The sequence below is a fragment of the Tyto alba genome, unplaced genomic scaffold, assembly GCF_018691265.1.
Source record: "Tyto alba isolate M040663 unplaced genomic scaffold, T.alba_DEE_v4.0 Super-Scaffold_40, whole genome shotgun sequence".
NCBI classification, from domain to species: domain Eukaryota; kingdom Metazoa; phylum Chordata; class Aves; order Strigiformes; family Tytonidae; genus Tyto; species Tyto alba.
Genome location: NW_024881316.1, coordinates 43257585 through 43277804, shown reverse-complemented (window position 1 = coordinate 43277804; position 20220 = coordinate 43257585). Strand labels below are relative to the sequence as shown.

Sequence of the window (20220 nt, the reverse complement as noted above, 5' to 3'; positions counted from 1 at the left end):
TTCACATCGTTCCTCTCCTTTCATAGTTCTTGTTTATCAGTCTTCCATATTTATCACTGTGAAATCAAGTTATATATATGAAAATATATATCAACTGTCTGACATTTGAAAATCTATTTACAGTGCTTGTCTTCTCATTACTCTGTTTACTTTACAACCTTGATTTTATTGAAAAGCCATTTTGGAATATTGATTTCACTCAAATTGCAAATAAAAATAAGCTTTCTTGAAGAAAATTACATATGTATTTCATAGTCAACAGACAGGAAAATCTCTCTGAGTCGCTCTTGCATAGAGAAATAATTGGCCCATTTAAGAGGGCTGTGTAATACTGTACAACTCAGGAGATGGAGGGCTAAGTGCTCCAGTGCAAGGGAGATTGAGGGTTCAAAACCTGCTCACAGTCCAGCATCATCAGACCCATTTGTTCAGTCTGTGTTTCCACTTTCCCCAGCTGTGACAATGAAAAGCTCTACAGCAAAACTTGGCATTTAACTCTTTCTCTTCTCTACTGCATCTATCACCATGTCACCAGCACTGCAGCTCTCTCTATTAAACTTTTGGTAAAAGGTAGGTGAGTGGGACAACCTTCTCCAGCAGATGGGGAAGGTAAGTGACATTGCCTCATTTTGTACATAAACATTTTGCCAGTAACACTTTGTCAACGAGACGTGTGAAAAATCACACACTGAACATAGCTATGCAAACAGAGTACCTCATTCTGGGCCCAGGAACTCTATTTGCTCCTTAATATCTCCTTCCAAGTAATAGAGTTAAACTACATGAGTAAAAGAACTTTTTGGCAGAGACTAGCTATGTCTTTACTTGGAAATTTATTAATAGAGTTTGAGCTGATGGAGTTGTAAATCCAAGTAAGTACAGCAACCCTTTATTTGAGGAGAAAAAAAGGAATCTTTACAAAGGATATAGATTGTGTTCATTGCAGGGCTAGAGATTGATCACTAAAGATTGATCCACCTTTCTATCAGAGGGAAGCCCTAAAATTCCATGTGCCACATGGTCCAAGTGCCTTCCCACCCCATCCAGGGTCTTATTGTGAGTGCTAAACCCTGCATATCACTCATTGCCCTACCACAGGGAGAAGAGTCAATGTGTTCGAAGAAAAGAGCTTTTCAAGCCCTTATGGGGCTCCATAGATGGAAACTCCAGCTGTGAATCTTCATACCAACTAAAACGACTGGAGGCATGTTGAACCAAGATATACAACTAAAATAATTTCAAGTGAAGCAAAGATCTAGTGAAATGGAACTCCCCCTGCAAACCTTCTCCCTGAAGATCATTATCAGCCACTGAGCTGCCTCTGATAAGGGCTGTTTCTTCAGCGTTAGCAGCCACTCATTGCTCATTGGTTATTACTGTTCATCAGTTGACCAGTAAAACAGACAGATTTTGAGTTTCTCATGGGCAGAATTACTAATTATTCAGTTATAGCAGACAGAACATGGTAATGTGCTGACCCACAGAGCACTGGAAATACCTGCAGATGGGTGCAGAAATACTGTCCCTCTATCACTTGAGCTGGTTTTGGCTGGGCTAGAATTAATATTCTTCATAGTAGCTTGTATGGGGCTAGATTTTGGATTTGTGCTGGAAAGAGTGTTGATAATACAGGGATGGTTTAGTCATTGCCCAGCAGTGCTTACACAGAGCCAAGGCCTTTTCTGCTCCTCACCCCACCAGCGAGCAGGCTGGAGGTGCACAAGGAGTTGGGAGGGGACACATCTGGGACAGGTGACCCCAACTGACCAAAGGGATATTCCATACCACCTGGCATCGTGCCCAGCATATAAAGCTGGTAGAAGAAGAAGGGAGGAGGGGATGTTCAGAACAATGGTGTTTGTCTTCCCAGGCCACCATTACACGTGATGGAGCCCAGCTGTCCTGGAGATGGCTGAACTCCTGCCCATGGGACATGGTGAAGGAATTCCTTGTTTTGCTTTGCTTATGTGCATGGATTTTGCTTTACCTATTAAACTGTCTTTATCTCAACTCACAAGTTTTCTCACTTTTAGTCTTCCAATTCTCTCCCCCATCCCACTGCAAGGGACTGAGCGAGTGGCTGTGTGGTGCTTAGTTGCCAGCTGGGGTTAAACCGCAACACCACCTAACCCTGAGAGAAGCATCCTCCTAGACATTCTGCAATGAGCCAGTCAAGACAAATCTTAGTCTGAAGCCACCTGTAGCATGACTAGACCTGAACGTTTCTTCCCAGGATCCGAGGAGAAAGTCACTCTTCCTCCAGCATCACAGCTCAGCCAATCCCAGCACGTGCTTCCCAGCATCATATGGGAGGAGAAGACCTCCTGGGGTGGGCATCAGCCTCAGCCACGTCACAGAGCTACTACCTGCCTCCTCCTAGACAGAGTGCGTGCCCAGACAGAGACGTGGCATAGTGTCTGCCCTCAACAGTAACACGCAAGATAAGCAAAGCAATGGCAGCTGTGTCAGCTTCTTCTCCTCTGTGTCTTGGCTCCAGGCAAGAAAGAACATTTCACAGATGTGTGAGAATTTTCTCTTTGGAATCTCTACTGAAATGAGCATGAGACCCCATTTAATGTGAGCAGTGAGGATGTACTCAATGCAGCTGTCATCTACTGCAGTGCCCAAACAACTTGCAGTCTCCAAAACACTGCTCTTCACAACCTTGTGATGAAGCAAGTCACTGCTCTGAGTCTCATTTTACAAAACCCCGTCTGAGGTACTCTCCCATGTTGGCAGTCTATGGCAGCCCAGGGACCTGGACATGTATCACCAACAGGGCTGATACCACCAAGAAGATACAACTAGAAGCATTCCCATCCAGACTTTTGCTTAGAAAAACAACAAACAAACAAACAAACAAACAAAAAACAAAAACAAACAAACAAACAAACAAAAAAAAAAAAAAAAACAGCAGAACTGTTGCAGAAAGAAAGCTCTTGGAAACATTAAGGCCAGAGTTTCAGACTCAGGGGAGTCTTCTACAACTGAGAAAATGGGACAGCTGGAAATATGGAAGCAACACAAACTTGCCACAAAGTGGTCTCTGCAATTTGCTGCAAAGCTAACAGACAGCTGTATTTCTTCATGCTACTCCTGTGCTTAACAATGAAAATAAACAAATAGCTTTAATTATCTGTATCCTGAAAGAACAGCCACATTATGTGGCAAGTCTCCCAAGGTGTCAGGACAGAAACTGGGCCCTGGAGAGCCCAAAAGGCCACAACTTCACCACTTGGACTGAAGAACAAGCAGTGCCTTTCGCTCCCACAAGCACAGTTCTTCCGTGGGGCACAGGGCTGCAGTGACAAAACAGCTTCAGTGGAGCCAACCTGTGCACAGGCAGCTCAGGACAGCTGAAGTCACAGATGTTGGGTCAACTCCCAGGGGACGAGATGCCATGTGCTAAGATACTATAGCCCTGTGAGATTTGATGGAATTACATCTAGCCCCTACAGCAGGTGGGCTGGAGCTAATGACTCCAGCCAAATCTCCAGCTTAATGTCTTATTAAAGTAAATCCCTACATAACGCTACTGACTCGTTATGGCAGATGCCATTTGTTGCTTACAAGAGAGGCAAAGGAAGCTCTTGGGTAGGAGGGACCTCCAGATACAGAATTTGGTGACAGGGAGTGATGTCCCACTGTTTCAAGAGTACGTACATTACCCAATGGGCCAAACACCAAGAGGAGGGGAATTCTGAATTTTTTGAAGCAGTTCTTAATGTCCATTGAACCACTGAATTTACCAACAGCTACCAGAAAGATATTTAAGATACTTTTCCTCTTAAATTTTCTATAAGAAACAATGCCTATTAGCCAAAGCTGCCTTTGAAGTGACAGCTAGAGTATATACGTGAATCTCAATCTATACAATAGGGGGATCAAGAAACAGGAAGCTTATACTATAGAAACTTGCCTTAAAAATGCTGTCATTGCAATGCTTGCATTTGTTCCTAATTCATCTGCAGGAAACCTTCAAATACAAAAAGTTATTAAATCCAGAAACAATAAATTATCTACAAGGAAAAGGGAGAAGAGGCAGCTCCTTTAATCTCCCAATAAAGAAGCAAAGGAAATTGCATCATACCCAGATGGGAGACCGATGCGGCTGGCAGACAGACAGAGGGATCGGTGTGTTGGCATTAATGGCATTGCTTCCACAGATACAGACAGACAGACACTAGCTACAGAGAAGAGGGCCAAAGTGAATGCCTTGATCCAACTCCCTCTTGGCCATCTGAGAGTCTTGACGCAATTTTTGTATCTGGTTACTATTTCTCATATAAAGTGCATCAAACCCCTGGCCCTAATGCATGGAAGGGAGTGAACTTTGCCACTCAGACACATTTCTAATGTGGTTCTCAAACAACGTGGGAAAGGAAAGTTATAATTCTCTTCTGTCAAGTGTAAAACCCACCAACTCTACAAAGCAAGGCTGAGCTGAAAAACTACACTTGTCTTACTTTTCAGGGCAACGTAAAAAGAAATAAGAAACAGCTTTTTGACTGGGTTTTCTTTTAGCACTGCAATCTTTTTTTTTTTTTTTTTTTCTGATCCATTATCTCGTCAGTAGCAACACAGGTTTTTTTCTGGCCTCCTTCCACAAGCTCTCTGGGTCAGATAGTGGTATTTGTTTTAAAGTAACAAAAATGGTTGTTAACCAAAAAGATGCAGATGTTTATCCCCTGAATGTTCCCAACCCCCGTTTCACACCAAGATTACTTCTGTCTGAATTAAGTGCATTTAAAAACCTGTCTGAAGTAACTACTCCAGAGACCAACAAATAACTGTTACTTAGTGGAGAATGATACCCTCTGGAGCTTGTTCCCTCTGGCCCTGCACCTTACCATTTACACCTCCCCAAGCAGAGTAAGTACTGCCAAATCAGAGGAGCACCATTTCAGACTTGGTCTCCCTCTCTTATTGCTGGGTAAGGGTTTATTCTATGCATCGGCACCCCTGAAGACTTAATACATGGAGACCAAAAACACCATTAGCCTTGACCCAGATGCTGTGACTCTCAAAAAAAAAAAAAAAAAAAGAAAGTAAGAGCAGAAATCAACAGGAAGCTGCTTTCATAGGCGACTAAATGAAGGCAGATGATCTGCCATTGCCTGAGACCAAGTTCACATCCAGTTACTACATAGCCACCAAGAAACAGTAACTATTGCTCATGTGATCCCTGAAAAGCCCTGATACACCATCTGCTTTTGCTCTGTCATACATCCTAAGTGTAGTTTCATGCTCACCAGGGAGCATCCTACAGCACAGACAGCCAAGGCATTGCTGCTCACTTTTTTGATACAAGATCCAATTTAAGGGAGAAGTTCCTCATCTTGCCCGAGTTGGCCATTCCTAAGGATCTGCTAGAAAGCTGGGTGCAAGATCAAAGCCAAATGTACATCAAACCCTGGAGAAACAGAACAGACATTACCAGCAATGACAGGGAGCTCCATATTTCTGTAGGGACCTCAGCACCAACTGATCAGTCTGAATGGCTTGGCACGGCAGAGGTTAATGCAAAGGGCCACAGAAGGAGGGAAAACATTTTAAGTTAGAGGCAGGAATATTTATCAGCTAAAAGAAAAACCTCCCTCTCCATTGGGATCTGCCTTTGTAAACACAGAGGACACAAATCAACCTAATCGCCTGGCCAACCCCTCACCCCACATCCAGCCTGTGTGCAGAGCTGGTCCCCTTTGCTCTCTCCGGCAGGACGCTCTGCAGCTTTCCTTCTCTGAAGTTTGCTTACATTACTGGCTCCCTTTGCTGACATTGGCAGCTTGCTCAAGCCTTTGCAAAACTGGGGGGGGGGGGGCGGGGTTTGGATATACTTAATCTATCTTATTTTTATCCCATCTGTGAGAAAAAATGGCCACAGTGCAAACCAATCTGCTCAGCAGTGCTGCCAGCTACGCAGATCCCATGACCTCCTAGCTAGGTTGCTGCAATGTTTTCTGTTTATCTGGTGCTGCTCTTGTGCACTCACCCATATCCTATCCCTAACACAGCTTGCATTTGCAAGTTCTCTTAAAGGCCTCTTTCAAGGTGAATTAACTGAGTCTCATGCATACTATATTGCTGAGTGTGGGCTTTCAGACCTTTCTTTTTCCATATAAAGTTTTAAATAGGTTTAGACTCAAAATCTTCCTGAGGGACCCCGCATGTTCTTCATACACAGGTCCTGTAAATGAAGTTGAATGTACTGCCTGAGAGAATCTACTGCAGCTCAGGGTGTCCCAAACAAGAATACATGGACTACTAACGTCACATATGCTGCTAGGATACAGGGCCAAGAAGAGAGACAGTCACGGCTGTAGTCACGTCAGCTGCTGGCAATGGTGGAATTTCCACCTGAAAAACAAAGGTGGGATGCCTGCTGTAATTGCCAAGAGAGTTAATTCAAGGAAAGTCTATGGCTGCTGTTATCCACAAAGACAGACTTAATGATCTCACTGGTCCTTTTTCACCTTTTCTTTGGGTACCTATGAAAACAGCTGGGTTGGCCTAGTTAGTGAGACGGTGGCCAGAGACGGCTGCTCCATGCAGGGCCATGCTGGCTTGCCAAGTGCTGGAAAAGTCTCCAGGACACGAGGAAGGTGAGACTGTTTGCCTCCTTCTGCCAGTCCAGGTAGCGCTGCACTGGTACTAAAACTATGATTTGGAGACACGAATGATACGTCATTATCACAAGGAGATCTGCAAAACCACTTCAAGCAACTGTTTGTAAATCCATGTCTGTTTGTAAGTCCAAACATTTGTAAATCCATTCCCACCAACCAGAAATACACGAGTCAGTGACTATATCCATAGTTTTCACAGGAAGACGGAAAGACATCATCCTTTTTTAAATCAATATTTTTAACCAAAATTTCCTGAAGTAAATCAGTAAAGCAAAGATTTCTGTAAAAGTACTGACTTAGGTACTTAACTCTGCCATTCACTCTTCCCACTTCCAAATGAAGGAGCGGGACAAGATGGTCCTTCTATTAGCAAGGACTGACAGGTCAAGCTATTCTCTTATACCACTTCACCTTCTTAAAAAGAAAAAAATTCATGGCCCAGCTTGTGCAGCATTATAAAATCATTTTAATTTATACATAATCTAAAAATTGGTTAATCTTTGAACCTCTTATTTTTATTTTCCCCATTTTCTTTGCTGGCTCACTGTCCAACATGGAAATGTACAGGCATGGGTCATCTTCATTTGTTTGCAGGCTGCCTGAGACTTACAGATGAAGGAATGCTGCTCCAGAATGTTCTGCTGGGAGGTGCCCTTCTTGGCATGCTGAGGAGGTGAGAGTCTTCTCAAGATACCATGCAACTTGTGCTTCCTCTACCTCTGAAGACACTGTAACTCCACAGTGTGCAGTAGCACAGCACAGTACTTAATGCTGAATTAATTCAAAAGAATCAGAGTATATGGTGTTCTTAGGGAGAGGGATATAATTATTGCATTTTAAGTTCTCCTGGAAAAGTCTAAAAGTGGCATTTTTTTGGAGTTAATGTCTTTTCCTGATGCTCATTCTGGCTGGAGGCATCCTCCTGTCTTTCCTGACTAGCATTCATCTGTTCCTTTCTGAAATGCAGGAGATAACGGAGACACCTCCTGTGAGATTGGGTGGGGAAGGAGTTGTGGTCCACAGGTGAAGCAGAGAAACATGAAAGATCTGGAATGCTCATTTTCTTAAGGATTTCACTTGATCAAATTATCACCAAACTGCAAGCCATTTCTAACCACTAATCACCCACTGCCTGGAAACTATTCTGAGCAAATGTAAATGTACAAAATCTGGTGGATGAAAGCCTTGAAATGTAGATCCTGGGAAGTTTGTGAACTCTAACAACTGTGGAGAAACAAAACCACAGTTTCTTTTTGTAACTTTGATCCTATTCTAGGGGCAATACACAGGCACTTGTAACAGATCTTTCCTTCCTCTCTATTTTCTTGCCAAGGATGCCATTTAAACTCTTTGGAAACAAGACTATAGCTACTCCATGCTGTCTATCCTCCAGAATATATCAGATGTTATTTAAATAAATGCATGCTAGATTTTTTCTACAATGGCTCCTGGTAAACAGCAGCTGTAATGAGCCTATGTTCAGAGTGAATGGGCTGAAAAAAGCTGAACTGAAATCAAACAGAACAATTCGGTATCGTCCTACAGTACCAGACTCTGCATAGTGATATAACAAATTAAATATTTAGAAGAAAGAACAAGGGATCACAGATGTTCCCCCACAAAAACTGCAGCCTGCCTTAGCGCTGACTTCTCTTTGTCCTTGGAACCTTGCAGGAAAGACTTCTCCCTGTATATTGTACCCTAGCAGTGCAACACCTGAATTGACTACCCAGACATGGACAAGGGGGAAACAACCCCACAGATACCCTCAAGCAGTCCATGTCTCCTCCCGAGGATTTCCAAGCAGGTTTACTTCATACTTCTCTAGTTGCATGGTTCACTGGAAACAATAAGGTAGAACTAATTCCCTTCAAAGCCATGGAGATTTTGTGTTAAGTTTTCCTATACTATGAGTTTTTAATCTGTAGGTTCTTGAGGCCCAAAGTGATTTTGCAGATTGAAATATCAGGTTGTTTTCTGTAGAAGAAAGTTCAAACCCTGATGGAGGTTCACATTTTCCCTGTGGTAATCTAGTCCCCACAGGCCCCATCACAAAATTTCTGCTCAAAACAAGACCTCAAGCTCAGAAATTCAGTGAAAGAGAGGATGGAAGAGATGATGTGGCTCTTTAGCCTCCTACCTTGCAGCCAGCTCTTGAAACTATAATTACCCAGAAATAAAATGTATGCAAATTCAGAAAACAAACAGGACTAAACCACAACGCAAGCAAGCTGCATCCATTCATCAATAAAGCAAGAGAAAATATGGGTGAAACAGGGGATTTTTTTTCTGAGCCCCTGTTTAGAATCTTCTTTTTTTTCCAGGGTCAACAAAACCTCCGGTTTCAAACTTTTGCGTATGTGCTTTGAGAAAGAGCATGCTGTGAGGTCTTGCCACGGATAGCATGTCTTTTCTCAAGCAACATGTACAACAAAGTCATGGGGATTTTTTCCATCCTTCTCTCGTTAATAACACAAAGCAGTCACATAGAGCTTTTCATTTTTACAGCTTGTTGCAAGAAGGAATGAAACCTCTGACAGGTGTCTTTGAGGTAGCACTCCCATTTTGCAGTTGGAAAAGATGACCTTCCTGCCATCATGAATGTTGAACTGGTGGAGGACACACGCTTCTTAGTTCTTCCAGCTGCACTTAGTCCCCCCTTCAGATCCACAGAGCACATTAACTCCCAAAGAGCCACTGCAAGAGAGCTATAGTTAAGGGTGCCTGCTTCAAGCTGTGCTTTTGTGAAATAACTAGGTTGTCCAGGAGACATGGAAAGGCAAGTTAGGAAGTTTCATGTCCACCTCTCGAGGTTGCTTCTTTTGAGCAGGTAGATTTCTTCATATCTTTGCCTGCATTCCTGTATTTTCCAGAAAATAACCTTTATTCCTTCCTCCCCAGTTCAGGTTGTCTTTTGCTGTATGCTTTCACTTTATCTCTGAGCTGATTTAAACAATGTGACCTCTACCATGAGAGGAAAGAATCAAAGGTCTAGAAGACTTTTATGCTCTTTCTATAGTTGTGAATTTCTATAGCAGTGAACATTTCAGGACATGAGCATGGGTGATAGAACTTGACCATCTATGCTATTACATAACTATCTCACCACCCAGATAAGGCTCAGGAATCTGCATACACCAAGTGCATGGGAAAGAACCACTGGAGCACTTGGTATCCACAGACACAGGTTCCTCAACCTTCCCAAAATTTCCCTCCAACATCCATTGTGGCCATCAGACATCAGCACTATGTCCTAAGCACCTGTCTCAGAGGGATAGGTGACAACTCAGTTTGGTATCCATCTCCCCACAAATGTTTGCAAAACATACTCACTTCAGAATAGGGAACTTATTTGTCTGATTCTGGAATCAATTTGTACTACTTTGATGACACCACTTACATTTGCTTTAAGGATATTTTATATACTCAGGAAGGGGTAAAAGCAGCCTAGTGTACATGACAATTGGTCCTACCAAATCTCCACCTTTCCTTTAACTGGTATTATCACACATAATAGGAACAGCAAGTGTTTCAGAGCAGAAACCCTACCAGATCAGGGCAAATGGGTGCACAGGCTTTATCATTGTTGCAATACCAGGGAAATGAACAAATTTGCCCCCTGGGTTGAAGCTAAAGGAATTAAATTCTTGAGCCCTGCCTAAAATCACATGGGTCCACTTGGCTCGTCTGATGTTGCTCCGTGGTGAGTCACAAGCACTTCTCTGCCTTGCTTTCTGCTCTGTTGTGTGATGCTTGGCAGAGAGATGCACAGTTAAAGCTGTGCAGAGAGCAAACTAGGGCCCTGGATGGATACTTTTTTTTTTTTTTTTTTTTTTTTTTTTTTGCAAGCAAGCTCCTGCCTCAGAGACAACTCTAGAAAATTACAGAACAGGCAAGGTCTGGACAGAATCAGCAAGTATTTAGTGTTGAAAAATAAAATCACATTGCATGGTGTGATAGCCATGTGATCCCCTTCCTAACGTGCATAATTTCTCTTAGTAACAACAACAGGTAGTACCTTACGTGCTGCTTTGCAAATATCGATGAAGGCCAACAATACTTCTCTAGATTGTAGCCTGTCCTTTGCACCTGCAAAACCTGAGCTATGGAAAGTTGACTTCAGGCCACATTTAATAAAAGCCTTACCTTGGTGTCACAATAACGAACCTGTAGACATCACGCCCAGCAGCGTGGCCCAGAGCACTTATCTTAAGTGTTCAGGCATTCAACATAGTCAAAAGGAGAGCACTGAATTTCTGAGTGACTCAGAACCTGTAAGCGTACACGTACAGTCCAGGGAGACAAGGTGTCTGTGCAGGGCAATTAGGTGTTCCCGCATGCTGAGAGCCAGCCAGCTGGAAACACCAAGCCTAAGGATATATCTGAATAGGCACCTACCTCCTGGTTTGGTCCTCTCAGAAGCTGCTTGACATGGCAGAGAAGCCATTCCTAAGTATCAGCTGAAAGTTCTCACTAGTGGTGCATGAGATATTCACCACCTGACACAACATCCACTTGAAGGATAGGTGATGCAGACCCATGCAGGAAGACATAATCAGAAGATGGATGTTGACCTGACTACTGTCATGGTGTCCATGGTGTATTCCTTCCTATCTGGGAAGGGTTTCTGCTGCCTATGTTGCTGTCACTACATGCAACTCCTGTTTTAAAGCAGTTTGTCAGGAAGAGTTAGTATGCCTGGCAGGTTTGCCTAGCTGGGGCTCCTTAAGTAAGCAAACAGAAAGGAGGGAATTCCCAATTTTGCATTTGTTTGCTCTCTAAACAATAAGACTCAATACTGAAAGCTCTTTAGCCTCCAGCCGACCAAATTTCATACCCAGAGTTTCCATACAGGCCAACGGTTGCAGGTTTGGGACAGAGAAGTGACGTGACAATTCTTTGGACACAAAACTCAGGAGGAAATGGGAGTCCTCCTTGCAGGCTCAGTGCCATTCAAGCCTCCTCAGATGACTGAAGAGCACCCTTCTGAATTGCAGCAGAGAAGAGAAAACACAGACTTCTTCAACAGAAAAAAAGAAGGGAGAAGAACTGTCACCAGCAGTTGATCCCTCCCTGCTTCCAACTCCTCTCTGTGGAAGAGAGATAAGGGATCTTCCCTGAATTTTGGGCAGATCTTTACCTCTTCATTCCTGTGCACACCTGGTACCTGGTACCACACACTGCTGTGACATTCATGGTATTGCTCTCAGGAGCGCTTTTTGTGTTTGCCCTGTAATCAGCTCCAAATCTGCTAAATATGTTAATATGATTGTAACCATTGTATCAAATTGAGGAAAAGAAATAAGAAATTTAATCTTACAACCTGCCAACTACTCCAAAAACCGGAGCATTGTGGAGAGTAAATAGAGAGAAACAAGAAAACAGGGGTCAGAAGAATTTGAGTCTTTCATGGTCACTGATGTAGTAAATCAGCACTGAAGCTTAACACAGCCAAATGTAGTGTAAAGTAATATGTCTGAGGGAAAGGACTGAAAGCACATATTTAAATGTGACATTCATGCACTACACTAGCCAGGAAAAGGAGGCTGATTTCATTAAAGAAAAATAAATCTCTGAAGACTATACAGTCTGTGTATGCATTAATAAAGGAAAAAAAAAAAAAATGAATCCAAGCATAATTTAGTCTATGTCAGAGGGGAATCACAGTGACTAGTAAAATAAAAGGAGCACAAGATGCATATTATTAAGCTGGTGAAATTAAGTCTGGCTGGGAAACTCCAGAAGAGTATCTCACAGGTAGTGTGTCAGGTACCACCGAGGATGAGATATGGGCTTCAGCTGTTGTTCTCTCTATCCTTAGTACAGTGACTGATGACCAAGAAGCAAATTCAGATTTAATTAGCAAGCTCTCTGTATATATTTAAGTTAAGGTAGTGCCTGCATATTTAAATTATGGCAAATTCAGATGTTCTCAGCTTTCCACTGCACCAGTCCCTATAGAAACAATCCCCACTTCAAAGACAGTCAAAGAGGAGAGATCATGGAGTGGTGGTCTTTCCACTGCAAGTGGTCAGTGGAGGAGGAGAATAATTGTGGTCACAAAGGAAATCAGAGTGACAGATCTGTATATTTCTTCATAATCACATAAAGTCTCTGAGAACACTCTCCAAACTGCAGGTACAAAGACATGTTTGACCCAGTGAAAACCAGACACCACTGGTGTGGAAGGGGACAGACTGTTCTGTGCTCCTCAGGGTAAAAGCAAACTAACTCTAGCCAAGGACACTGGAGGAAAACTTGCTTTTAGCAACGTTGTGGTTCTGCAATGGTGCAAATGGCCTGGGGTGCCTTCAGAGAGACTCATCCCCAGTAAACTGCTGGGAGCTTGCAGCAGGGATGTGACATGTGAGCAGCTTGAGCTAGGATTCCCACCAGTGGCTCTGTGGAAATCAAGTACCTCAAGGTGAACATCCCAACGTTGACCTTCTTCAGAAGCCAAGTTTATTTTCAGAAGGGAAAGAAAACCTTTCACAGTTGCCAGATTAAGCTGATCAAGAATTGACAAGAATTGGAGAAGCAACAGGAGTGGCCTCCTCCACTCTGCCTCCAGAGAAAAATCTGGCTTTTATTACAAAATTCCAGCCTCGAGCTTCCTCCCACAGGATAGACCAAGGCGTCCCAGACTTGTATGAATTAACCAAAAATAACACTTCCATGGAGGGAGAGGATGACTGAGAGGATTTCTGATGGGATAGAGAGGCCTCTCACCTTCAACTCCAGAAGAAGTCAGGAGTAAGGAGGAAAACCCTTTGGCTTTGAGTGTTCAGTGCCCTTAGCCAAATTCCCAGAAGCAAACTTCATTGCCACAACCACCAACATGTCAGGCAGCCCCAAGCCAGGGGACAGAACAAAAACTGTCCTTCTAGCCTCAGCACAAATCCATTTTAAACATCTGTGAGTCTCATGGTGGCAAGGCTCAGACTGATAGCAAGCTTCAGTCTCCAGCCAGCAAATATGTTTAAAAATAGCCAAAGCAAACAAGATACTGTTTGGAGAGGGAATGAGGCATGCACCTTTTTAGCTGTGTTTGACCAGCAGTAGGGATATCATCTGGTCAATCCTGAGAACCTCTGCTACACATCCTCACTGCTATGGCAATGTCCCATGAACAGAGCAGTGATCAACAGCTGCCTGGAGCAAGGAGGCAAGGCCTGTCCTCAGGTAGTGACACTGCATTAGAAGAAGGAAAACAAGAGATTTGTGCAGGCAAGCTGAAGACTCACTACAGCATGTAAATGTTTTTTTAATTTGTGCATCAGCACTTAAATACCACAAGAACTGGAGCTGGAGCTGCACAAGAGCAAAGCGGATGAACAGTGTGTCTGATTCAGCCTGGGGAGACAGCCAGGACCAAGCTGGGTAGCACCCACAAACATTAGTGGGCCAAACACATCCCAAATGCTGGTGCTATTCCCCAGGTGAACACCATCAGAAACTGCAGCAGATGTCCAACGACATGTTGTTGGGCAGCAGCAGAGCATCCTTGGAGCAACCTCAGGCAGGACAGGGAGCACCACACCAAGCTCAAGCACTGAAGCAGGGAAAAGCAGATCAGAGAAAAGGACCACCAGAGCCATGAGATGTCACAAGTCATGAGAGATCTCTCCTGGAGATCTCAGTGGCCACCATGGTCTTCTGAAGAAGCAAAGGGTCTGGCTCAGGGACTAGAAGTAGCACAAACCTGCTGTTACAAAGCAAGACTTGTTCGCCCTACCCTGGTGCAAGATGGAGGAAGGGGGAAGGGAAGCACGTGCTCACTCCACCTTCTTAAAGAGAGTTTTCACAACCTGCAGCCTCTTACAATACTGGTTCCCCCACTGCAGTGAAGTGGCTGTGAAGAGAGAGAGGCTTTACTCAAGGTAGTACTTTGGTGAGGTAATTTAAGACAACAGGATTAAACTGAAACAGACAATTTATGTTGTGCAACAGGAAATATTTCCAGACAGTAAAGTCTGTTGGGCTCCAGAGCACTTTCCCAAGGTAAGCAGCAGAACTGGAATCTCCATCCCTTGACTCATCTGTCAGAGCTACATAAGCACTGAAAGTGCGGTGTGGTGAACACTCTTGCACGAGGAGAGAAATGGGACAGGGACGCTGGTCTTGAGCATCTGCTTTTCCATAGAACAAATTCTATTAACAGAACAAAAAACTGAGATTTAGGGAAAGCAAGAAATCAAAAAAAGCCAGAAAGGTCCCGGCGGTACTCAAGACCTTTCAGTTCCCATCATAATCTCACCCTGGGTGGGTTTCTCTTGTCTTGCTTTCTCCTTTGCAAGTCACAGAAAAAAAGCAGATATAAAGGGACTGATTCTTATCTGTCTTCAACTGATGTAAATTTGGAATCACTTCACTGAAATCAGTGGAGTGATGCCAGCTTAAAATAAAGTGGGTTCACATTTAGATCTGAAATAATTAAGGATGAAATTATGTTCATCTCCCACTATAGCACCCATAGGTAAAGTTTTAGGATAGTTTAGAAACAGACTCCCAAAAAACTGCATTTGAGACAAAGGCTCATCTCTCAACACCTATGCATATGGATGGATTTCTAAAGGACTTCAGGTCCTACCCATCCTTCAAGCACCACCTCAAGTGCAGTTAGCCCCCTTAGTCACCTTGCACAGGCAATGATTCAGTTCACCTCAGAGCTGAGCTGCCTGTTGGACCCCTGCAAAAACGTCAGTCTGTCACTCCATTTCCTCTCAGACCAAGAAACACAGAGCACAGTTCCAGGTAAGTACTGTTTCTTCAGTTCCTCAGAGGTGCTGGGAGTGGCTTCTGCTACAGCTTCTCTCCTCCCTCTGTTACATGAGCTCATTAGCCTCTTGGCTACGTCTCTTCTAGTAAACTAAATCATGCCAGAGCCCATTCTTCAGCCCTGAAGCCAGCTGGCACGGCCTGACGCCTACATATTATTAAACTCTCTTATGCTCTGAAACAAGGTGGCCACATCCAAACTGCCTTTCTGGAGTGTCCTGGCCCATCCTAACTCCCAGTAACACCCAAGAGTTGTCCCAGACCAACCCATATGTATCACCAGTGTGGCAGCACAGACCATCAAGACCAGATCACTAGTACAGGTATAAGCTAGCTGTGGGGAATGCTGAAAATGAATAATGCTTACTGAAAAATCAGTAAGGAGTCACACAGTACTCAGAAATAGTCCAGGAGATGGAAAGACCCGAAGAAGCATTTCCTGTTCAACTCGATTTTTAAAAAACCATGCCTTTCATATAGGAACTGTGAAACAAACTTTGAGCTTTTACCTAGAAACCAACTCCCGGCAAAGCTGTTAGCCATGTCTCCTGGGTCCCCCATTGCTAATGGCAGCAAGACAAGGGATGCCAAGGCTGGGCAGGGAGCTTGAACTTTCCCCAGCCGTGGGAGGTGATATGCCTCGGCTGGAGGCCAGGGCAAAGGGCTGACGTGTTCAGAGTGTGCCCAAAGCCCCCTTCCTATGTTCCCCATCTTGTACCATCTTCCACTGCATTCCCATTGGGGGTTGGGGGGGAGGAAGGCACACGAAGAGGTAAACACACTGTACCCAAAACCTTAGGATCACTTTTCCCAGGGCCAACCCCGAGGCTTTTTATCTCTCCCCCTTATAATTAGCTGATAAATACTGTCCATATAACTGACCTTTCTAAATGCTGCTGAGTAGCTGGAGGTGTTGGGAACTAATCCTGCGTGTGAAGAACCTGGGGTTGTGCAGCACTGACTCTATCTGTGGGTGTATAATGCTCTGCAAGCGCTTTTTTCCCTCACTTACTGACATGTTGAAATTTACTGCCCTGTGTCAGTGAGTTCAAGAAAGCCTTTTAACTCTGAAAGCTCCAGAAACTGGCTCCAGCACACGCTTCAGGATTTCTCTGTCAGTTTGTTATGCCTTGTTTGTCCAAGTAAGTCAAGACTGAACAAGTCAGGAATGACAGAAATAGTACATGAAGTCACTTCAAAGTGCAAACATTTGTGTCATTTTCCTACCAAATAAATAAATATATGTGCATTTAACTAGCAAGTAAGGAAATGTCAAAGGAAAGGCATTACAGGCAGGATTTTACAGATGCCAGCTGATTTGTGCCTGATCCTCCAAGTACATGTAATACAGTTTCCTGAAAGTATCAATCCTTTCTGGTCAGAAAAGCAATCACTGGCACCGTACACACCCACAAACCCCCTTGAGTGGCACTGCAAGCAAGCCCTAGGAAAAACCTCTAAACACTATAGTGAAGCTGAAAGACAAGCACCTAAGTATAAATGCTGAGCACCCCTTGCTCTTCCCCTCACCTCCCTTCACTGCCTTCCCAGCTTCTGTACAGCCCCACGCCGGCTTCTCCCTCCCTTAAATAGCTCTTTTTTTTTTCCATCAGTCACATCAAGCCACCAGCATCTGCAAAACAGCACCAATGCCAGCCCGCGCAGATGCTGACCTCTCCCACGGAGAGTGCGACCCACGCCGGGCTCCCGCACGGCCGGCGCTGCCCGGCCGCTGTCCCGTCCCCATCCCTCCCACGCGCCGCAGGACCGCACCGCAGACCCTCGCCCACCCAAACGCACAGCACCAGCATCCTGCAACCTCCTCGCTCCCAACCACCTGCACGGATGGGACCAACAGCCGTCAGCAGCGAAAGTTTGCCAGACAGAAGGACGTTTTTGCTCTCACCGCCTTAGGTTCGCAGCAGCCCGGGAAGTACAGCTGAGCTGCTCGGAGAGAAGAAAGTTATTTTACCGTTCGGTTCTTTGGCGTCGCCGGCAGCGGGTTGGGAGCGGAGCCCAGTGAGGACGGCGAGAGGAGGAATGCGGTGTGACAGGCGAGAGCGTGAGGTCTGCCCCTGGCCTCTCACATCCTCCCCAAAACCCGCCAGTCGGGAGGGCGGACGCCTTGTGCGTCTGCGGGAGGAGAGGAGAGCGGAGCAGAGCACAGGAGCGAGTGTCGAGGAGGGCAGCAACAGGAAATGACACAGAAACTTCACCAGGCTCCAATCCAAACTTGGCCCCTGACATGAAAGAAAGGGGGGGCAATTTTTTTTTTTTTTTTGGGGGGGGGGGGGGGAGTTGGGGAGGGGAGAAGAGAAATTTTTCCCCCTCATTAACCAGCCGAAAAATCTGCTGACTGGAAAAAAAAAACCAGCACTGTGACACGTTTTATTAAAGCAAGGAATGAATGGGGTGGGGGGGATTCCCATCAGAGTTTATTTATTTAAGCAGGAGTGGTGCAATGATGTTAGACGCTGAGAGCAAAATGCCATTTTCAGCAGCTTTCTGGCTTTTCTAAACTCCTCGAATGCTCCAGCTTGTGCCTGAGGGCAGCAGGCAGGATGCAACGTCCCCCTTGCACCCCGTGGGTCAGCTGCTGCCTGCGAGAGCCCGGCTCATTCTGCTGGGGTCCCATGCCCAGCCTGGGGAGGAACACACGGCTCCGCACACTGCCGGGCCAAGGCAGGCGGCAGCCCAAGCACCAGCGAGACATGACGATGGCAGGACACACAGAAGTAGAAAATCACACTGGGAGTGTGGTCATACTTTTGCCCTGCTAGATGAAAAATACTGCCTAAATTGAACAGTGCTGGGATGAATATCTTCCAGCAAGGCAAATCCTCTGAACCCCTCTCTACAGGCTGGGTACAAGGGGACAGTGGCTATTGAACTGGGTGGCAGTTTTTAAAACATCCTTTAGATCTACCACCTGGCATACATGTGTCCTTGCAGGCAAGCTTAACTTCAGGTTCTCTGCAAATCCCACCTGCCTTTGCAGTAGGCAGTGACATAAACACTCTGGTAGGAGCCCACTGTCTTCCCAGTTTGGGACACACACCACCACTGTAGAGTGGGTGAGGTGTCCACACAACGGGTCACTGTTGACTGAGAGGCAGGTCAAATGGAAACTTTTCACTTGGAAGTCAGTGAATCACTCCTCACCCTGCTCAGAAATGTCCCACCAGATACAGTAAGCTCTAGGGACAGTTGGAATCCAGGCCTAAGATTCAACTCCTTCCTGGAAATAAAACATAACGTAGTCATTCTGGCCACAAATTTGAAAGTGGTGGGAGATTTTTTTTTTTCCTTAAAATAGAGCTTTCTCAGGCTAAAGATGGTCTCCATGAGACCTCTCCATTCCCCAATCAGTTTAATAGGAATATAATATTCTTATTAAAATAAGAGTGTTAAAATATTGCTATTTAATAGAGATATCTTAAGGCCAGGTGAGATCGCTCATTTGATCATTTCAATCAGCCTGAAGAGCTGAAGCCACAGAGTGGTGTCCCAAAGCAACACCAGAACTGCTACAAGTTATGGTACATATTTCAAGGAGACATCCCATCCTGAATCAGAGACTCAGTGAAGAACAGTCTACCCCAGATAAGTTATTTCAGTGGCTATCACCCTGTCAGGAGGAAAGGCTGCCATTTTAATCTATATTTGCCTGGCCTCACTCTCCACCTTCAACCCTCGCCATCACTCATCAATCCACTCCAAGAAGCTACAGATCAGTCTTGGGCAGAGAAGGACTGCAGCCCACCAAGGCGCAGCCCAAACTCAGTTTAACCTCAACACAGCAGGAATATTTCAAGCCCAGGCATAGCTGGGGTTCCTCCAGTATTTTGGTGGAAAGCACCCAGTCCATGCAGCTCCAAGGGGAAACTGGAGCCTCCTGTTCCCTCACCATGTAGGCTCAACCTTACAAAACCACAGACAAGTTATATCATAACTTTGTTCTGAATAAATAAAATTAGCTGAGCTTTTTTTAGTCTCTCATGGTAAGGCAGACTTTACGGACAGACCACAAATCGTGCTTGTCACTCTCTTGAGATTCATTTCCATTGCATTAAAGTCTTTTTTGGAATGTGCCTACCAGAACTGGATGCGGTATTACAGTAATGATCTCACCTATGCTTTACATTTTTAACACACTCACACTGGTATCGAGTTGCTCCATCAGAAGCATCTCTCTCTTTGCTGTGCCTTTGTGAATGTGGTAGCGTGTTAACAAGTTGAATTAGGAATTTATTGTTATAGTATCGTTTTACTCCAAACTTCAACCTTAAATACAAAACACTTTAAAATTTGGCATTTATACAGTGTTCAACATATGCTTTGATCCAAACAAGGTCTTTGACCCGCCTAACCTTTGCTGTATTTTTTTCGGTCTTGTGAATGACTTGAGCACAATCTTAAGGTATCGGTTGTCACTCCCTTAACAAGAGGTTATTTTCAATTAATCAAAGAAATACAAACAGAGCCTTGTATTGAGTTCAAATAAGCTCAGCATAGTTATGACCTTAAAACAGATGTCTAAGGCTGTGTCTCCTTTCAGATCAGAGCTAGTGTACTGTCAAGAAGAGGTCTTGCAGATCTGTTTGCTCAACCAGCTCAAAAAACTATCAGCTCCAAGCCCTGACATACTCCAGTATGTCCCACTGAAGTCAGTAAATGGGGCAGCCCATGATCCAAATTAGGGCATCCAGGTCAAAATCACATTTTCAAGGCCTTTATAAATTAGAGAGAACAGTAGAAAGGAATTAGATAGCACCATACTATTTCAAAGTAAGCATAGCCCTGTATGGAGCCCAGC

At 44.5% G+C, this 20220-nt stretch overlaps 1 protein-coding gene across 5 annotated transcripts in view; it reads right to left on the bottom strand.

The window, feature by feature from the left end:
• The window catches only part of EVA1A (eva-1 homolog A, regulator of programmed cell death), a 211515-nt gene that overhangs the window by 50830 nt on the left and 140465 nt on the right, over window positions 1-20220 (bottom strand). The window contains exon 1 of one of the 5 annotated variants that reach the window (XM_033004962.1): window positions 17311-17383. The exons of 2 other annotated variants lie outside the window; for them this stretch is intronic. Coding sequence is in view for 1 of the 3 variants with exons in the window: in XM_033004959.1 (XP_032860850.1) it covers window positions 11025-11073 (49 nt within the window). In the remaining 2 variants the exon portion in view is untranslated. 2 more of the 5 variants (XM_033004963.1, XM_033004959.1) reach the window with 2 other exon arrangements.